The 20728-nt window shown below is 37.1% G+C and overlaps 1 protein-coding gene across 9 annotated transcripts in view; it reads left to right on the top strand.

Annotated features, from left to right (window-relative positions):
- Positions 1-20344, top strand: part of IFTAP (intraflagellar transport associated protein) — a 39187-nt gene extending 18843 nt beyond the window's left edge. For 5 of the 9 annotated variants that reach the window (XM_083836622.1, XM_083836621.1, XM_083836618.1 and 2 more), the window contains 5 exons: positions 3302-3456; positions 5017-5088; positions 6028-6073; positions 12582-12712; positions 18715-20344. In XM_083836622.1, the coding sequence (XP_083692748.1) occupies positions 3302-3456; positions 5017-5088; positions 6028-6073; positions 12582-12712; positions 18715-18879 (569 nt within the window). In that variant the 3' untranslated portion in view covers positions 18880-20344. The remainder of the gene's footprint in view (positions 1-3301; positions 3457-5016; positions 5089-6027; positions 6074-12581; positions 12713-18714) is intronic. The other 4 variants (XM_083836626.1, XM_083836623.1, XM_083836624.1 and 1 more) reach the window with 1 other exon arrangement.
- The last annotated feature ends 384 nt before the right edge of the window (positions 20345-20728 follow it).

Below are 20728 nucleotides of genomic sequence, written 5' to 3'. Positions count from 1 at the left end.
TTTTACTGACAGGAAGTTTTTCCTGATAACTCCTGATAGCTCTCTTCTCTGGCTTCGTGATAAGTGACCCCACTGTTTGAAATATATGGGTGATCACTGGATGTTTTCAAAAGGTTCCTTTCCAAATTGGAAGACAAAGAGAATTTTAGGCAATAGAAAGGATAGATAGCTGGCCAGAAAGGATGTATCAAGCTGGATATACTCTCTGATAGAAATGTTTCTGAAGTCTGCAACATACCTTTCAGTGACACTCAGTAATGATGGATATTACTCTTGAGAGACTGAGATTTACTTTTCTAGAGACCTAAGCTTGCTTGTTATTTCATTGTGAAGGTAGTGTCAGTGGAATTTCTAAAAAGTAAAACTGAAAAACTGTGGAGTGAATATATGAATCTTTCCGTCATTTCCACCTTCTTCTGCTACTTTTTATTGTGCTTGTACCCTTATTTATTTATTTATGTTGTCACATATGGTAAAGGCCATTTTTGTACGTGCAAGTCTTGACAGGTTGCGAACTGTGACTGTGCCTAATGAGTCAATTATCACTTGGCCGGGGGTAGGCTGAGCGAGCCTTTTGCTGGTTTACATCTGACCCCTTCTCCTTCCCATTCTCTTGCAAAAGTAGGGACAGAAAGGGTTGGAATGGAGAACACCGTCAAAGGAATAAAGCTGTGAGATTTCTCTGCAAGTTGCAGTTTCTTTCGATTTAGTATAATTTGTGTTCTTTTTAATACTTCTTTGAGATCAGAACTGTTAAGACCTCAAGAGAGCCGGTTACATGATGCAGGATGAGAAACTGCAGGTATCAGTGCTTACTTCAGACACCTGAAGGGTGGGCCTCACTGGCCCCGGGGGCTGCGTTTGCAGCATAAGTTTTGGTTCACCTACCTCCCACCTGTTTATGTGGCACAGGCTCATCATGCATAGGGTTGCATGGCTGGCAGTCTGTCTGCAGCATGCGTTTCACAACTGCTTTGTGCTGCTCAGATGCTTTCCTTGTAAATTTTCTAGTATCAAATTGCAGTTGTGAACGTTTCATCAAATATAATGTTTTATGTTATCTAACCCAACAGTGCTGCAAAGGTCTTAGCCAAAAGTTTCTGACAGCCGCTTATGACTAATCTCTTTAGAAAAGGGATATAGTGCTTCTGGCTGTAGTCTCGGGTGAGTGAGTGGCACAGAAATACTGTGAATGCTCTTGATTTCTTGTTAGCTCACTTAATCTATCAGTCTTTTATCTGTGACAGTAGCTCAGCTATCCAGAAAATATATAATGTAATAAAATAAATTAGTGGGCTCATGTGTACTGTCTAATCATAACTGCTCAACTATGTGTCATATGCCTTCTGACGTTAAGTGATATTCTTCTGTTTGGAGTATTCAGAGTCTACACTTTGGAGAAGGTGGGTCTGATTGTAGCCCAGAAGAATGACCACAGTGGCACCCATGATAGGCACTGGTTTGTGCAGGAATCTTACGCTTATTCAGAGCTTATCGGTGTATGAGTTATGATGCTGATCATTCACATTGATGATTCCTTTTGTCTCTGTCTTGATTGTGATGAGAAATGTATATGGCTTCCAGGCGCTTTCTTCCAGATTTCGTAGTGAAGGCCCCCTAAATGTGCACAGTGAGGATACTGGCCCCTCAACCCCTATTGCTAGTTGCACTGTAGGGCTGCACACATTTGGCTGCATGAAGACATGAATATCCTTCTGTGTCTTGTCAGTCTTTAATATAAAACTTCTCAGTTCTTAGTATGAAACAGGAGGTTGATCCTGTTTACCTCTGTAATAACAGAAGTTTGAAACTTTTTGAGCAACTCTTCTAGTTCTTCCTATAAAGTAGGGTGACAATAAGAACATCTTCAATTAGTGGATGATCGCTTTACCTGTCAACAGTTTAAAAGAGGGTTTTGGATGGAATACAGCTTCATTTCCATGGCTTGAAAAAGAGAGCATATAGGAAGAAGACATTGCGCATATGTAGTGCTGTTCCCAAATATTTTTTTTAGGAAAGTGCTTGCTAAAAAAGCAAAGATAAGCCAGATGTCTTATCAAGGGACCTGGGATTTAGGAATTATTCAGAGGATCCATCTGTGGTCTGAGAGAAGAAAACTGTTTGCTAGGCTGTTCCGATCTAGTGCAATTTACTTTTTATAAACCTTGACTTTTGTGAGTGTGGACTTCAGGTTATGTCCAGAATGCCAGCCCTTTCTGTGAGTCATAGTAACTGTGGCACAGAGCTGTCCATGGGGATTAATAAGTCTTTGGGAAAGTGGACTGCTGAATGTACTAACCCCAAGGGCATCATTAAGACTCTCCGCAAGAATTCCTTTAATGCCTGTAATGTATAATTATGCTTTAGAAATGCACTGCAGTGTTTCTTATTGTTATAAAGTAGATTTTTCAAGCTAAACCCAAGAAACGCAGTTAAAATCAGCATTTATTTTTCATTAAGAACACGTAGTGTGAAGTTCACTTGCATTTATTGTACTATAGCTGCTCCATACTTGATAATGGATTTTTTTTTTTTTAATAAAAAGGCAGTTCTATCTTGGCCATGATTAGTTTTTTTTTTTTTTCTCCATTTTTTTTTCTATTTTGTCGGAAAACAACTGTTCAGCATGAGTTTGGAAATCCAAACTTCTGTGCACATACTTGTCTCGATCTCTGATCAGCTCTTAGCTAAATCTGTACTGTTGAGTTTTTGTTTGATGATGGCCTAGCCATGTCGTAATTCTGAGGGACTGTTTTTCCAGTCCCTCTTTGAAGGCCAGAGGAATCCTCTAAGGGAACTGATCCTACTTGAACACCAGTATTTAATCTTTAATCGCAAGACCTAAACTTCTGACAACTAAATATCACTGGCATATGGCTGTTTGTAAGTCTTGGTGATACCAAGATATTGAGGTAGAAAATACATATTTTTTGGGGGGCCAGATCATCATTGCACTATGATAAAAAAACAAAGTATTTTCTCCTGCTTGATAAGAAAGTAATCCATCAGTTAGGTATGTGATGGTATATCAAGTTTTCTATATATTGCATAAACTTTTGAGATAAAGAATTTTTCAGTATCAAGGAATAGGTCATACTCTGTGCACTGGAAGTTCAAACTTCGTATTCAGCTTTATGATAAAGATTGCAAAATAGATGTATATCATGCTCATGGAGGCTCTGAGCATGAGAAGAGAAATGGATATGTAAAAGAAGTCAGTATTAGGTCTAATGAAATTCATGTTTTTCTTTGTCTTGGATGGTGTATTGTGTTATCTGAAGTGGTGTGATTCTCCTTGCAGAGGAAGAGGGGAAGACGATTCAAGGATGTAAAAATTCTTTAAGAAAAACATCTTCTACTTCTGAGTTCTCGAACGGAGATAAACAGGGTGGCTCACCTGGACGAAGCAAAGTAATATCAGTGCGCCTCCCATCACAGACGCCAAATGAGAATGAGGTAATGAATTCACATTTGTCCATGCGGGCAAGCATCACATTCAAGAAGATTAAAGAAAAAAAAAGGTGTGGGGGGAGATATACTGTCTAAATGTTAGAGGCTAATGGTATTATCCCATCTGAGGTAAATATTTAAAATACTACCCAAGTGTATAATGCTTACAGAGGCACCTGCAGGGATCACATTTGGCAGTGGCATTTGCAGAGCCCCCATAATCTGACTAATAAATAAGGAGCCCTGCAAAGACCATTGTTAGGTTTTCACTGAAGACTGCGGTTAATGGTAGGGGTTGGCAGAAAGGAAAAAGGCTTGAGAGTATGAATGCCAGCATGCACAGATTTGCTTTGTTGGAGGATTTTAGCAAGTATTGAATCCTGTGTTACTGAAGCTAGATTGTTTCAGCTACCTGAAGAAAACAGTTGGCAAACCAGAGTTCTTTTTAATCTTCTGAAACCTATGAGATTAGGGATTGAATGTGTAGGGAGAGGAAAACCACAGGCATGATCTGGAGAGAGCAAGATGGAAATCTGAGTCCACTTGTTAAGAACTACCCTCTTGCCTGAATAACAAATAATAAAGCTGTGATCTTGCCTGTAATAAAACAAGCAAACAAAGAAGAAAAAAACAACAAAAACAACAACAACAAACAACAACAACCCCCCCCAAAAAAACTCACACACAAAAAAAACCCACCAACAAACAGAAAAAAAACTATCTTCGTTAAGGTTCTTATTAAAAAAGAAGTAGCAGGTCATTTTGTGCAATACACAGAGCAGCACACTCAAATGACTTCAGATGATGGGGCTGCCAGGCCTCAGTCAAAGAGAAAAAGCTGTTGTTTTCCTCCCTACTAACACATGCCTTTGAGGTAGAATCAAGTAAGGCTTTAAAAACAATCACATTCTGTCAGTTGATTATATAACAATAATGACAAAAATCTTTTTTTGTCATTTTTCTTATGAAGAATATGGTTGCCTCGTTGGGATAGACAGCCTTTGGGTCTCTTTCCTTAGCCACTTCGAATTGGCTTATGCTTTATGCTGCCCCATAAAGCAATGTGCAGCTTCTGTTATCCTTTATGTAATAGAACATCTTAATATTTGTCTTTTGTTGCTACAAAAAGAAAGTTTCAGCCATGACTTCATGTTTTTGTCACATTAGTGGTTTCAGAAATAAATATGGTAATAATAGAATGCATTAGAAAAGCAGCTATAATAGTAATGGGAGGAGACTTCAATGCAGTAAGTTGGCCACGGTAACCTTTAAACCTGCCCTGAGGAAAGAAGGGAAAAAAATACATTGAAAACAATGCTTCTGTTCTAAATGCTGCTTTTTAGGCCTGTTATGATTACTTATACTCTTGCTACAATTGAATCAGTGATCCTGTGTAGGATTTCAGAGGATTACCTACATATGTTCTATTTTCAGCAGCATTGCATTCAATCTTTATAAAAATTGAAATGCACCATAAAGGATCTGTTTGTGTAAATCAGTAGGAGCTTTGACTGTGATTTTGATTCTGTTTCATGCATGTGAATATTTCTACATGTCTATCTACAGACAGTCGTGAATGAGAACTGGAAAGCTGGTGGCTCTGATGGAAATGATCTTGGTCTATCTGAAAGAGCGAAGGTGAGGTTTTCTTTGATTTTCTTCAAGGTGGGGATTATGAGTAGAAGGTGACTGAAAATTTTGCTTTATGCATTTACAAAGTATTTGCAATTTGTCAGCGTATTTCTTTCATGCCTATGAGAAAAAGGAATGAGAGCATCATCATCCAAATCTTTTTCCAAGTTTTAGCGAGTATGTACTATTAAAATGTAAAGGTTGAACAAGATGATAGTGTAAAATCAGTTTGGAAAAAATGAACTAAGAACATCTCTTATTTCTGCATAGAAACGCAGAAAACTACTCAATGCATATAGTAAATCTTCCATTTACACATAGGCTGGGAAAGTCTTTTGACACTCACCCCATGCATTTATTCAGAGTGTTACCTGAAATAAGAAGCAACTCTTCTTGTGGTATGTTACATAGTTTAGACCATTTTTCAAGGGACATCAGCCTGGTAAAAGCAGTAGTGAAACGTCCCAGATGAAATATCAAAAATGTCATAATTCTTAGCTTTTTAAATTTTCCATTCAGATCACCATTAGTATCAAAATAGGAAGATCCATCTCTCCTTTGCTTGCAGCATGTGCTGTGTCTGTGTAATATGTAGTGTCTTTGCAAAGCTGCAGAGTAATTTATGTAGATTTTTATATGACAACTTTACTTCTTCAGCTTCCCACCAAATTCCTGAAGAAGTTGCTGTTCAGCTTGAGCTTTCTCTTCACCGTAGTTGGTATGCAACAACTACAGTAGAAATTCTTTCTCTACACTTGAAAATATTTCCTTTGGGTTTTGCATTTCAAAAAAATAATCACATGCTTTCCTAGAAAAATGCAGGGGAGAAGGGAGGTGATGAAGGAGGAAATTTAATGCTTTTCTTTGCTTTTCTCTAAATTGTATTGAAAAGAATGGAATTAATACATTTTAATCTATTTTTCCAATTTTGTGTTTTTACTGCAGGTGAACAAGTACTTAGACATAGACACAGATGAAGAGACATGCAGTGGTACGTTTTTTCCCCCTTCATATTCACAAAGATTGTCTGTCTTTGGATTGAAGTATATGGATATTCCTTTCTTTTTAGTGACTCTGAAACACTGTTTAACAGAACCATTTCTCCTCTAAGAATGATTTTCTTCCTCAGTTCTTCCATTGCTAGAAAATTACCCCAATTGCCCATACTCCCAGAATGGAACTACTTATTTCCTCAATTTAACAGTTAATGAAATAATAAGTTACAAAGTTTATTTATTATACCATGTTCTGGTGAGCAGTGATTTTTTTCAACGTTTCTCAACTTTTTGCTAGCAACTTTTCTACATTTTTCCACACTTCTGTTTGTACTGAAATTATTTTAATTACAAAGTGTAACCCAAAAAGTAAATTGGGTGCTGAGAGAGTTCTATAAAATGAAAATGTTGTACCTACTCACTATAGTGATTTCGTCCTCAGCTTATAATAAATGAGACTTACCTGGAAAGCACATTGAACTTCCTTTAGCATTCCAATTATGAGCATTTCACATAGTGTTGAACTGCTCCATTATGCCTATAATGATTTTAACTCTCCTGCTTCTAAAAAGTAAATAAAAAATCTAGTGTTTGTAGGTATTTGTCTATTATAGGTGTTTGTGTGGTTTTTATTACCACCAGAAGACCTTTTGGTGATTAAATTTATTTTCCTCATCTGGATCTGTGACTGCACAAAGAAACCAAGCCACACAGATTAAGGGATTTGCCTAAGGTCACTGCAAGAAGCTGTGACAGAGCACTGTTTTGGTCCTTAGTTACTGCCATTTAATTAGTCTGTCTAATCCATTAACTCTTTGATTAGTCTTTTCTCTCTGTATGTGCAGAATCCTTATGAAGTCCAGAGGGCTTACAGACTTCCAGCTGATGAATATTGAGCTTGGTTGTAACTCAGAAGAAAACAATAGACCCCCCTAAGTCAAGTTTATTTACAGCAAATGTTCTTCCACCTAGACTGGGCATTCAGAAAGGAGGGAGTAAGATAGCTGTTCTGCATCAGATCTGGGAATTGAAGATTTCTTTTTGGTGCAGTGTTTGTGTGCCCGTTTTTCCCTTTGTTAGGACACTGTTCTGTGTTTGTCTTATATTGTGATACTATCTTAAAAACTGGGGCTCACTAGTGGGAGCCTAAACTCACATTTCGTTGATGCAAAGAGGCTTTTCAGTATCTGGTTTGGTGGAAGTATTGTTAAATATCTCTAGCTCAAAACAGCCCCCAAATCGGATGATGAGAAATAAGCCCAGCACTAAAATACCAGGCAGGGCAGTGAGGAAGGAAGAGTTGTGGCAGAGCGTAGGGGTAGCTGCCACTTTCTGGACCATGTCAGACCTAGCCTCTCTACAGGCTTTTAAGTCATTTCTGTGTGTGTGCGAGGGTAAACGCTAATCGCATACATCCAGAAACACCTAGTTATACAGACTGCATTTGAACAAGATGAGAATTACAAAAACGATCATCTGCTTGTACTGTTTGAACATCACTTTGTGCAAACCACAGCAGGAAAGTTTTTGTTACTGCTTTTATTGGTAATTATCAAAAATAATAAACATCACGTTATACCATCTCTACTGTAGATTATCAGTGTGCTAATTAGTAGTTTTTTATGTGACATTTGATTTGGCTTTCAATATCTGCTGTCCTCAGCTTCTCCCATGAGACAGCACTCTCTGCACACACCCCTTCAGTGCAGAAAGAGGCCACATCAACCCCTAAGCAATCAACAGCTCTCAGTAACAACATGAAGCATTTAGATTGTATTTTATAACATTGAAACACTGCGTGGCCAGCAGCTAATTATTCCTTCTTTGCTGTGTAAAGAAAGTAAACAGCAACCTGACTTCTACCTGGGAAACCCGCAGCCTGGATCTTGCACAGGGCTTCAATGGAGACAGCTGTTCAGTCAAGAAAAAAACAACCCCGTTGACTCCTAAGTCAGTGTGCAGAAAACAGGCCTCATCGTTGGATAGTTCCCTTTTATGTTAAAATCCACTTGATAGGCTTCATTGTAAAGAGATGTATATTCTTATTCTTATAGAAAGCATAGCAACAACATGCAAATTAAAATACAAACTGATACTGCTACTTCATACTGATACTGATACTGATACTTCACTTGTTTGCCATAGTGAAGTAACATAATATTGCTAATGGCCACCTTAATAAAGGATTACTGGTGAAGGGTTCCAATTAGTTTTAAGTGAGGCAAAGTATGGCACAAATTTGAAAGGCATGCTGTTGCTGGCCTCTTTAAATGCTGCCACTTGCATGCCAAATGATAGAGCTCATATTGGCACAACAACCTAGGATACCCAGTGAAAAATACACCTTGCCAGTACAATTACAACAAGCTTTTATCTCTACTTGTTATTGGCAGCTGTTCAGTATCTCTGTACTTCATGTAGCTTTAAGGGCAGACCACTTAGCTATCCACTGTACCTTCATACAATAGATAGTCACACTTAAGGGGAAATGATTCAAAGCTGAAGGTGTGAAAATCATGGTAGAAAATAGGTGTTAAAACATCCCATCTAAACCAGTGCTTTTTGGAGGATGATCTGGGAGAATCATTCTAGCAGTGGTCTTCTTTTTAATTTTCCTATGTCCAGTATCTTTTGAGGTGAGAACACAGCTGCTTCTTATGGAAAAAGCAGCCCATAGATTTGGCCACTATGAAAATTTGTTGTAGCTGTTTTCATTAGACAGCACTGGGCTGCAAGCCTGAAACCAAGGCAGTGCTTTTTCATTATGTGTCTTTGGCTCAGTAAACCTTGATTGGCAAAGTAAAATTGCTGCCCTAAACCATAGCTTTAACCCATAGTGTAGAGACAGTATGCGTATGGTGGACTGTTTAATTGCTTTTTCTCATTGAATTTAATCTATAATTGTAAGTGGCTTAAGGCAACAATAGAAATGATCAGGCTTTCTCCAGGGACAGTTGGAGAATGCCTAGTACCTGTGCTTTGGCAACAGAATTCCTTTCCAGGACTGGAGACAAATCACTTGCTGTAGGGCTGAAAGGATACTTAGGTAATAGTAGGTAATACTTGTATAAAATACAAAATATGTAGAAGCATGGCTAGGGACCTTGAGTGTGGTCTTTTTTAAATACAGGAGAATATTAAAATAGGACTAATTAAATGCATGAGTGAGGATGCATAAGCAAGGATATTGGAGTCTCATCAGGCTTAGAACACTGATAGATGAAAACTTGTCTTTTCAAGGTACCAATTTTCCATAGCCCCACAGAAGTTAAGGAGAAACTGAGTGACTCAGTCAATTTGAATTTGAGGGCAAGCATAACAATTTGATTATTTAAATAAGCAGTCCTTTAAGCAAATCATATCAATATATTGTTTTCCATAATCTGTGCCTTCCCAGATATATTTAGAGCCTATTTTTACATCCAGAAAAATCCAGCTTGGGGAACAGGATTCAGAGTTCTGTAGATTTTTATCAAGTATGGGGCTCCACCAAACCTAAGAATCTGTTGCTTTTTTTCTCCTCCAGTCTCTGCAACCCATTTAACATTGCCTTAAGATGATTTCACACGAGACAGCTCTTTGGGGCTAGCAGTCTGAAGCCCAAGAAACAGAGAGAGCAAAATTTAGCTTTTAATATTTTTCGTTACTGCTACCTTCCTCATCTCCCCATCAACAGAATTTTTGTCAAATGTAGTGTCTGAAAGTATGGTAAAGCCTGTCTTAGCCTATCTAGAGCTGTGCATCAGTTGGCTCGGTAATTGTAAAGATAAGACTTCAAACTTCTTCACTCCAGAGGGTTCACATCCAATTTATGACATCAAATTCTTTGTTTCTCTATTTATGATTAATGTCAATGGTACAAAACGGACAGCAACAAAACAATTTAGTGGTGTTCACAAATTTAGTAGTCACATTCTGTGGGTCTATCACGTGAAAAAAAAGAACTAAAGAATTACTCGGTTTCCTAATCTGTTCCACTGCACTATGCAGGACGCGAGTAAAACTGTAGAAGTTCATTGCCACATCATCCAGGAAGTTGGTTCTTCCTGGTATGAGGGAAGGTGCATTTCAAGATCTCTTCTCAGATTCTTGATATCATGCCTGCTCAATTATCTCTATATATGGTGTCATTGGCAGTATTCAAGGCATTCCTGTTGCTAATTAATCACCTCCACAGAGAACATAATTAGCAGCTTAATTAGGATCATCATCCACTACTGCTGTAGCATCAGCTTAACCCAGCTGTGAGGTACTGGCTAGAACTTACAATAGCCTACAGTTCCTTTGGGAGCTCCCACTGAGAAGGACTGTCAAAACTCCCTGTTTTTTCTCTCTGAAGGAGTTTCTTGATTAAACATTATCAGGGAAAGCAGCATTTACCGATTAGACTTTCATATGCTGTCATGCAGCCAGGATAGAGAGACAAAGCTCATTTCTGGCTTGTCTACTGGCAAACCAAGTTTGATTACCACATTCTTATGGGGTGATTGAAGGAAATTTCAAACGTTGTTTGCATTACTAACGAGCCTTAAAAAATTGGAATTGACATTCTGAGTATGACAAGCACTTCTTGCTAAAAGCAAAAATAAATTTCCTTCTGTTGTCCCAATTTTTAAGAGTTGTCTTTTTGAGCCATTGCCAGGTGATTACATAACAGTGCTTCCTCCTCATCTTTTCTCCACAGATTGGTCCGTTGTGGGGGAAAAACTGCTCTTAGTACAGAAATAAGTGCAGTTTTTATATCAGGAGATGATACAAACCTCTTGATGTCCAGGCTTTCCTCTCTTCAGTGAGGGTATATATTTAGGCTGCAAGTTTGAAACAATAGCAGAAGATGCCATTGCCTTTTAATGAGCATTCACATCTTCCTTCTGTCCTGTTTTGACACCAGTTATAAGGGAATGAAAAAAGCAGTTGCAGAACATGTGAAACCGTAGCATATAGTCCTGTGGACTGCATAGTTTTTTTCAGAAAGCTGTCCTATATGACTGATGCAGAATAAGATCAAACGCTATGCTGAGAATAAGGACTGAAAGCACGTAGATGACTAGAGGTAGATACAAGCAACCAAGAGTGTAGGCATGAAAATTGTAACCATTTATATGTGAATCATAAACCAAAACACAAAAATCCAGGAAATGAGATACCCAAAGGAGTAAATTCAGATCTTTAATAAGTACATTCTACTTTACAAACCCAAAGTAGATAGGCCTTGAAATAAAGTTGTCAAGAGAAAAGCTAAATGAAATATTTGATCATGGATTTTTTTAAGGCATAGCTAGGAAATCATTATTTTGAAATGCAGATTTACAGGAGGATAACAGGTCCTTGACCACACTGCTGTGGTGAAAATGTATGCAGGTAGAGATAAATGGTCATTTCCTTGTTTTCACTGTGGACCTATATACCCTCTTGTTGGTTGCATTAAGTACCATTCAAGCAACATTTTCAAAGTTTATTCTGAGATTTCAAGAGGAAATCAAGCTACTAAAATCTAGTATAAAGTTGTAAGGAATTTGTGTACCAGGCAGAAAAAATAGTAGGTTGATTTATGTAATCCTTCAACTAAATTGCAAGACATATGGTTCCCTTAAGATTCTTCGTGGAAGCATTACTGAGACAAGATGGACACATCTGTGCTGTAGCTGAGCTGAGATTGATGCATGTTAAAAGATATTTCGAAAATCTAAGGCATATCCTTCTAAGCTGTCACAGAAAGTAAATCTACTTTTCCCAATATGAACGTTTTGCTTAAGTGTGTAAAGGAAAAGTGATTCAGAAATCTGTGTATTTGTGAACTATGGGCCAAATCCTGCCAATGTGAAAAGGTTGTGTGTTCCTGTATCCTGGATATGTAGAATTCCTCTTCGGTGCCTCCGGAAAGTTCAGGGAGGGACAAACATCCCTGAAATATCCTTGGACAACAGTTATCTGGCACTCTAGTGGGAAATATTATTACTTCTGTCAGGTATTTTTACTTTATGCTTCAGGAGATTCACGTTAAGGCAGATGCATTGCAAAGATTCCTTATGCCCAATGTATAAGAGGGTGAAACTCCAGGAAAAGAGAATTGAAATGAGCTGCCCAGGTAATCAATGAAAATACCAGACTTAATCCTGGTCGTGCATAACTCCTATTGCCAAAGTTTCTGCTCAGGTCCTTCCTTCCTTCTCATGAAAGAGAGAAATCTAGTCCCAAGTTTTCTCTGAGTTTAGGAATATCTAGATCCAGAATTTTAATTCAGCATCCTCAGGAAAGAAGAGCTAGCCATCTGTTTAATCAAGTTTGATTTTTCCTTAGTATAGTATATTTTATTATCTAGATTCTAGCTCAGGACTGCATGCATCTGTTTGCAAGATAATTGCCTGTATTATATATTATGCAACAATAAGTACAACACACTGACTAACAAGCTTCTGTCTGTATCTAAGCACTACAGGATTTTACACACGATTGTGTTAACATACATTGATAGAAGGATAAAGTTGAGTATTTTTTATTCAGCAGGGTCATTAGTTCTTCCAGGACAGGTGGAACAGACACTGACTTGCTGTACACCAGCTTTTGATAAGCCTGTTCAGCAGAAGTTCAGAACCTTATCGGTGCCACAGCCATTGGACAGCAAAACACAAGAGGTATGAGGTCAGATTTATTTATTTAAACACTTCTTTTTTTTTTTTAAACCTGTTGGCTTCTAATGTTATTCACACGGGGACAGAGGGGTTGTGTGGAACTGCTGTGAGTTTACAAATCACATTTTTAATGTTTGAATTAATGAATTCTGAAATACATTAAGAATTGAGGTAAATACTCTAATACAAAGGCTCTGCTTTATCTTGCATACTGTTGCTATATAATCCTATGTTTTCAAATTGCAGACAAATTACAACACTCCAAGTTGTATGTGGGCTTTTTAATATTTAATTGGTGTAATTTGCAAAATATTCAAGCAAACTCTTGCACTTCCTGACCTTTTAAGAAATCATAACTTACGTGGGCCATTTAATTTTCCAGCGATTGCATGGTCTTAAAACATCGTGCAGTTCTCATTGAGCTGGATATAGGAACTATCTTCTGCAGCAATGAGGTAGTGAATGATCACTAATATGATATTTGAAAAAGGTTTTAGAATATATTGTGATCAGAATTGGAATTTGTTCTTTTGGAAATGAGTAGTAGCAAGATGCTGCTGAGGATCTGTATCATCTAGGTCTGGCATGGAGAGCTTTGTGGCATGGAGTCTCAGCCTTTTAATCAGACACAATCAATACATGTTTTAATTTAGAATTGCCATTTTCCCTCAGAATTTCAGACCTTTTCAAACTAGAACAGAAGGTGTGGATTGCTCACAGGCTTACTTTAAGTCATTAAACTTCCTATCCAAATAGTCATTGTGAGCATTAACTTTCCAGGATGTTTATATTGAAAAGAATTTTTCACAACATTTTTTCCGTTGCCTGATCATCGTAATAAAAGCCGAAGTTAGCTTCTGGCTAAAAGTGGGCAGTTTTGATAGCTTCATATGTTTATTGATGTCTCATGAGGCTTAAACCAAGTTTATAAATGATGTGTGACCAAGGAAGGATTGATGGTGTGGCAGGGCGTATGGTGTCTCATTTCCAGAGCTGAATTGTAGTTGGTTCTTTGCAATAAACTCTTTACTATAAGGAACAAGTCTGCTTTGGGAAAAAGTAAATGTTCTAAAATGACCTTTCAAGCTCTAATACCTTCCATTCTGTGAATAAAAATATTTGCTCTTTTCCCTAAGGATTGACGTAATTCAAAGTTTTTTGCCTTGAGAAATATCCATTGGCATACAAAAAAACGTAGAATGAGGTTTTATAGTTTGCTCATTTGATAACTTCTGTATAAAATCAAAGAAGGAGAGTTGTAGCAGCCTGCAGTGTTCATAAATGATTGCATATGACTCTTTAAGTTATAATTCATGAAAAATAGATGAAGATCCCACTGCATGCAAAATTCATTTCTGTTTGAGGAAAAGTTGGGTTTTGAAAGGGAAACTGACTACTATTACATTGGTTAAGGGTTGCTGCATTTTTCAAGAACAAATACTTAGGATTTTCACAACTGTTTGGCTGGTGCCAGACTCTGCAATACTCAAAATGAAGGCAGTCTTTCCCCTAAATTATACATGTTTTAGTGCCTTCACTTAGATAATAGAAATGTGGCCTGATTTTTAGAACTGTCAAGGCTGAACAGGTCTATTTTAAAATCCCTCAGTGCTTCAAATTGTCATTGCTGTGAAAATTAAGTCTTGCATTGCTTATGGCAGGACTACTTGAGAAAGAGAAAAAGATTTACCCTGAAGACATCCCTGCTTTGAAATGACTGTTCCCTGTCCATCAAAACAAATCTGTTAGGGAAGGGCAACAGAATGTGGCTGCCTATTTGTTTTTTGCAGGGCATAAGGGAAAACCCTTCTCTTTGAAAAATAAACGAGTGCAATGGAGGAGCAGAATATCTGTGCTATGGACATATTTGTGAGGGACTTCAGTGGAAGTTTTACATCTCTGAATGTATTGCTAGGGAAGGTTTAATGTAAAAAAGAAGCTCTGTTAAAGCCCAGTGCACAACTTGGCTAATTATTCAAGGACAGCTCTCCCTGAACATGTTTCTTCTATCAAAAGTTGTTGATACAGCAATGACACAAGAAATTATTTGGCCAGCAATTTTGCTTCCTCTTTCTACCCTGGTTTTAGACATTTTTTTATATATATATATATTCTGAAATTTTAATATAGACAGTGCACCATACATGACCTCCCACAAATTGAAACAGTGGAAGCAGCATTCCCTCCATGACTGAAATACATTATCACGTAACATTTACCTCCCCTACCTGGATATTTATTCTCTTCTTTATTTCTACTTAATACTTTCTTTCATAAAAGACAGGTTTTATATTTATTTATTTATTAACTGTATGTGTTAATGTCTAGGTTCTTTATTTGTTCTTATTTCCCCCCTGCATGCATATAACTTCAGTTGAATGCATATTTTTCACGTACTTACTATTCACATTCATTCAAAGTGGGGCTCATCTCACCTAATTTCAGCTCTGAATTTAGTCTAATTTAGTCCTGTCATCAGGAGGAAGAGAGAAGCACCTCCAGTAAGTGATTCATCTCACTTGCTGTCAGCATTTGTCCTAAGATATATTATATCTCTGTCTGATATCAGAGGCTTACTCTCAGGCTGGTTCTTTTTTGGCTGGCTGCTTTAATCTAGAAGCCTACTTTTTGTATAGCTGGGATTAGGAAAGATGAATTCTACCCTTCTATTCCCCATTGTTAGTCTTTAGTTTGAGCGTTCAAAAAAGTATTTACCGTGCCCCTTTTTATCATTTTAACTGTGGAATGTCAGCATCTAAAACCTAAAATGCAGCTTCCATTGACCTCTTTTGGTCTAAGATTCTACTGCTAGGCCTCAACTGATGTTTGTTTCTACTAAGTGCTATGCATAAATGAAACAAGAACAAGGAAGAACTTGTAACCTAAAGAAAGGCTTGACAAAGTGAAGGAAGATGGAAGAGTTGTATCTTTTCAGAGGCTGGTAAAGACACAGAGATTGAGTGACTTGTCCAGGATGATGAAGCGGTAGTGGAAAATGGGCCATGATTTATTGACTTTCAGTCCAGTGCCCCTAGTTTAAGACAAACCTTTTTTTTCCCCAAGTAACCCATACTAAGTTTATATGATATAAAGGCATACATGCCTTTCCCCCTTTTTTTACTCATAGTTATTGAGTTGGTGAGTTTTCTTTTGAGTATACAATGAAATCATCAGTGAGTGTATGCACATCCTTTACATAACTTGAACAAGTGAATTGTAGTGTGCCGTAATTACACAGAAGTACAGGATTTAGAAGAAGAGAGTCAAGCTGTTCAGTTAACTGTAACTCCACACAGATTAATAAAAAGAACTCAGTTGCCAATTATTAATAGACTTTTGAAAGTCTCAACTTTAAGGTATTTTATTTACAAAATTATTATGAACAGCCTCTAGCAAAATACTTCAGTTATTAATATGAATATTGCATTCTTTTTCCCTTAATTTGGACATGCAGGAACTGTAAATGAAAATGATTCTTACTTCAGAGAGTAAATCACAGGAGCAATCTTAAGCAAACTGGCAGTTTTCTAATAGAGCAGAATTCTATTCCCAGAGAGCTCTCAAAAAGATTTCAATTAGATGTTAAATTAGACACCTGAAATTCACATATTTCTCTCAGCTCCTTAGGCAAAAATAACAAGATAATAACTTGATCAGCTCAGAGGATTCAGTGTTCTATTGCAAAATGTCTTCCTTTTGAAATAGATCAAAATTGCAGTTTGCAATATAAAAAATTTATACTGCTTGTCTGCATGGAAGGTTGAAGTGAATAGCTTCCTGAGAGAAGAAGAAAAGAATCCCTACTGCTTTGAATGCTCATTAGAGAGATGAAGCACACAGATAAATATGCAATGTGAATAAACTTTTCAAATGTGCAGTGAATGTGTAATAGAAAAATAGGTATCAGTGAAAGCAGGTATGTTATACTTTGGCATCTATTTCCAGTTAGCATTTTGGTTTTTTTTTTTTTTCCTAACCAAAATTTTTTCCATTTTTTTTCTGCATCTGCATAAAAAGTTATTGGAAAGACACAAAGTTCAACACAAGGGCACAGCGAATGACTGTCTCCGTAAACAGTATTACAAGAGATTTGTTCTTATAGAATCCCTATGAAGGTTTACTGTAACTTAAACTGTTCTTAGCTTAATTACCTTTAGATGTGAATATTTTTACAACCAAACTAACTGAAAAATATTTGTACGTTGCAGTAGATTTTACAAGTGTTTTGTATTTCCTCAAAGGAAAGAAAGGTAGTAATGAAACCCAATTGCTAGTACCCTTACTATACGGAATTTTAGGAGTCTTTGCCTGTAGGAAAGATGAAACTGGCCATAAATATAGTGAGGAGGTCAAGGAGTTGATCATAGCCCTAATGGGAAAGAGAGCTTGTGGTGTGCAGGCTTTGTGTTATGTAAAGATTTCCTGAATGTGCTGTTTATAAAAGTTAATGATGGCTTACCTGGGATAGTCTATGGACATAAGCAAGGTAATGTTTGCATATAGAATTAATACCTTTTCCTAGACCAACTTTATCTACAAAGTTCATTTATCTTATTTATAAATGCCTGTGGTCTAGGGGTCTGTATCTAGGGTGATTAATATGCTCCAGCATCTGCTGAAGCCAATGTAAGCCAGGTCCCTGGAACATTAAGCAATGTAGGTGATTAATAAAATTATACAAAACTGGAAAAATATTTCCTGTTCAATCAGACAGAATATGCTTATTTGTTTTGTTGGATGCAAGGAAGGACACTCAGCATTTTAAAGCCACTGCTCAATTTAGAAGACACGGTACCCCACAAAATTTATGTTAACATTGTTAACATTATGTTAATATGTTTATTTTATAAGAAGCTGCAGTGACACAGTTAATGACAGAGAATAATATGTTATTATATAATAACAAGTCAGAGAAGTTTCCAGTAGCAGGGCACCCACCAGACATAGCGGTGAATATCTCGTAAATATCCATGTAAAGGATGCATTATTAAGTAAACTGTAATGCTTCAATGAGGATTCGTCAGATGTTTGAAAATAAGTGTTTAAATGTTTGGCTGATTTGGTTCTGGAGTACTTGATTCTTGGAAACACAAAGCCCTTGAGGAGGTGTGCTATCTGTCATGGTTGAAATTTCTAGATATGTTATATTAATTTCTCAAAAGATAGAGAACATTTCTGTACAGTTTGGGCAGTGAAGATGTGTCTCCTGTGTAGCTGTGGAATTCATTTTATGTAAATGATTACCATAAACCTTTTGTGCTGTGGCCTCCTGCAGTTCCTTTTCAGCACACAGCCTGCCATAGTTATTTGTTTTCATTATTTTATTTTATAGGCAGAGAGTTAACTCTAAGATATTTCTATGAGAAGCAATATAGAAACACTGTACAATATGTCAGGAGAGCAAATATCAGCAAGCGCAGTAAGACCCTGTGTTCATTATGTAAGAAATCCAAACCATCAAATTGCGTATCTCTGAAATGGTGAAAATGATTAGAGTCTGAACATTGATTATATGTCATTTTTTTTGCTTATTCCACTCCTGTCCTTTGTTGAAACTGTGTTCTGGGCAGCACGTTACATTAGTATCAGCTGTACACTGACATTTTATGTGTCATTAGCCCAAATTTTAAGGATATGGAATCTGTCTTTGAAATTTAACATGGCTGTACATAACTTGCCCATATCCCCACAGCCCTGGCTCTACAAGTGGCAGAAATGTAATAGATGTGTGCAAGGAAGGTTTTTAGATTCCTCGCCTCGAGCAAAATTAGCTAATGATATTCATTCAGATATAGTGCAGTACAAATGGGGCACATTAAATGACTTAAATTAGGTCGAATTGAATAATTGAATTTATTCTTTTACTTAAAAACAGCTTAATCAGCTGAGAGTGCTGGAGTCAGAAGAAATAGTTTAATTAAATATTAATTAGAAGTTTATATTTTGAGCTTCCTTATCATTACTTGCAGCAATATTATTTATGCATCTGTTTTTGTTCATTACAGCTGCTAGGGGATGATGTTCAACCATTCTTACTCGATGAAGAATTTGATTATGACAATGTGGCATTGACCCCAAAGTTCTCTGAAGCCGAGCTGAAGGCCATTATAGAATTGTCTGAAGAGAAGAAGAGAGGACAGATGTCAAGTCCCGCAGGAGCTGAAGACTGAATCAGATGCACCCTGAGTGACATTGTGTGCAGTGCTGGTGAAAAACGTTTTAGGGGGTAAATCTAGCTTCTTGTTTTACCCTTAGTGTTTTTATCTGTGTGGGCAGTAAATGACATTGTTAGGATTTTTTTATGTGTTTCACCAAGGTGCCTTGGAGCCTGAGGCTGCCTTTATACCTTCTTCTAGTCCAAATGAAAGCACAGAACAGGGAGATAGTGCTTGCTCAGAGTTGCTTGTTTAGTAGCCCTTCAGCCGGTGAGGAACTTTTACTATCTTTTTGTATTCTGTACACTGATTTGCCTTGGCATTCAGGTTGGCTAAGGAGGTCTCTTTTGGTACCTAAACCCCATGGGATTTTTGAATATATCAGTGGCCTTTAATATTCTTATCCCCAGTGCTCAGCTTCTTTGCTGTTTTCCAGGTGGTACAAGGCAGTTGGAAAGATGTCTCAAACAACAGCTATGAATCCTCTTTTGTAAAAAAAGAAAAAAAATCCTTTACTGGAGTGAAGCCCATGTTGCCTCAGTCTAGGCATGCTAGAATAATTGCTCCATAGGACCAAAACAAGCTGGCATGATTCAGAATAGCTGTATGGCTACTCTGGCTTATATTTGGTACTGACTAATCCAGAGGTAGTCCTAAAGCTGTCTTTGCCTATTCATTCAGTAATGCAAGTAACAGCTTTTTGCAGCTGATGCATCAGTCTATAGACTTTTTCCCTGTCATTGTAAGATTTAAAGATACAAAGTTATAACAGGGAATAAATCTGAGGATGTTTTTTTCCTCTGTTCTGAGTTACTTTAGTTCTGCAGAGAAATAAATATTCCTGTTTCCAATAAACTTTTTCGAACGAGTTGATCAAAATTGATGTTGTATAACTACTGACAATTAAACATGTACTGCTACAAAAACCCTTCCAGACAGAGAAAAATATAGTGATCTAATCCATTAAAGAAATTGGCATTGAAAGGCTGTCAGATTTAACTTTTTTTTGCAGTAGATGATTCCAGATACTAGTTTATGGCTTATACTCAGCATCACTGAAATACAGTAAGCTTTGGAGCTTAGTAGAGTACACACAGTATGAGTGGGAGAGAAGAATGTGCATCTCTGGCACAAGATAGTGTGAACTTGTGCCACAAGATGTTTAGAATTTATTTTTTTAGCTTACTGTAGAAGCTTTGCTTATGCAGCTTGGTTTAACATCACAATTCTGGATTGTATGACTGGTCTTTCTGGTATTACTCCATTAGCTAAAGTTGATTGACCAACATCTTGCCCTTGGCTTATCTCCATTATTTCTGAAGTGGGTGATTAAAGTGATGAATATGGGAACAGTGCCTAAGTAGAGACTAGAGACCAAACCACAAGTTGTTTAAAGACTCTGAGTGAAATCCCTGCAGTTGATTGGCTGCTCCATTGTCAGAAATGTAAGAAAACAAATAAAGTGTTTTGATGTTCCAAAGGAAATTTTTTTTTTGATCAGTAACTTTCTAGACTGTAACCTTGCACCACTGAAATCTGAATAGCATTTGTTTTGAGGAATGGTATTTACCTCAATTAGGGGGATGTAACTTAAGGGGTAGATTAACAGCAACAACAACAACAACAATGAAAGTAAGCTCAGGTAAGATGATAAGAAGAGTGCTGTAAAACTACGAGTATGTTGTACAGAAGAACTGATCTGTACAGCACCTTACTGTAGAAGGTAATGAGAAATATATTCTTAACATCTACACGCAAAATACCTGTGCTGTAGTTAAAATAGATTTTGATGCAATTGATTGTGTAGTAGATTTTGCTGCTGTTTGGGAACCTTTTTTTTTTTTTTTTTTTTAATTGGACAGAC

The sequence above is a fragment of the Anser anser genome (genome assembly GCF_964211835.1).
Source record: "Anser anser genome assembly, chromosome: 5".
Lineage (NCBI taxonomy): Eukaryota > Metazoa > Chordata > Aves > Anseriformes > Anatidae > Anser > Anser anser.
The sequence above is the reverse complement of the archived record's forward strand: the minus strand, read 5'-3'. Positions and strand labels throughout refer to the sequence as shown.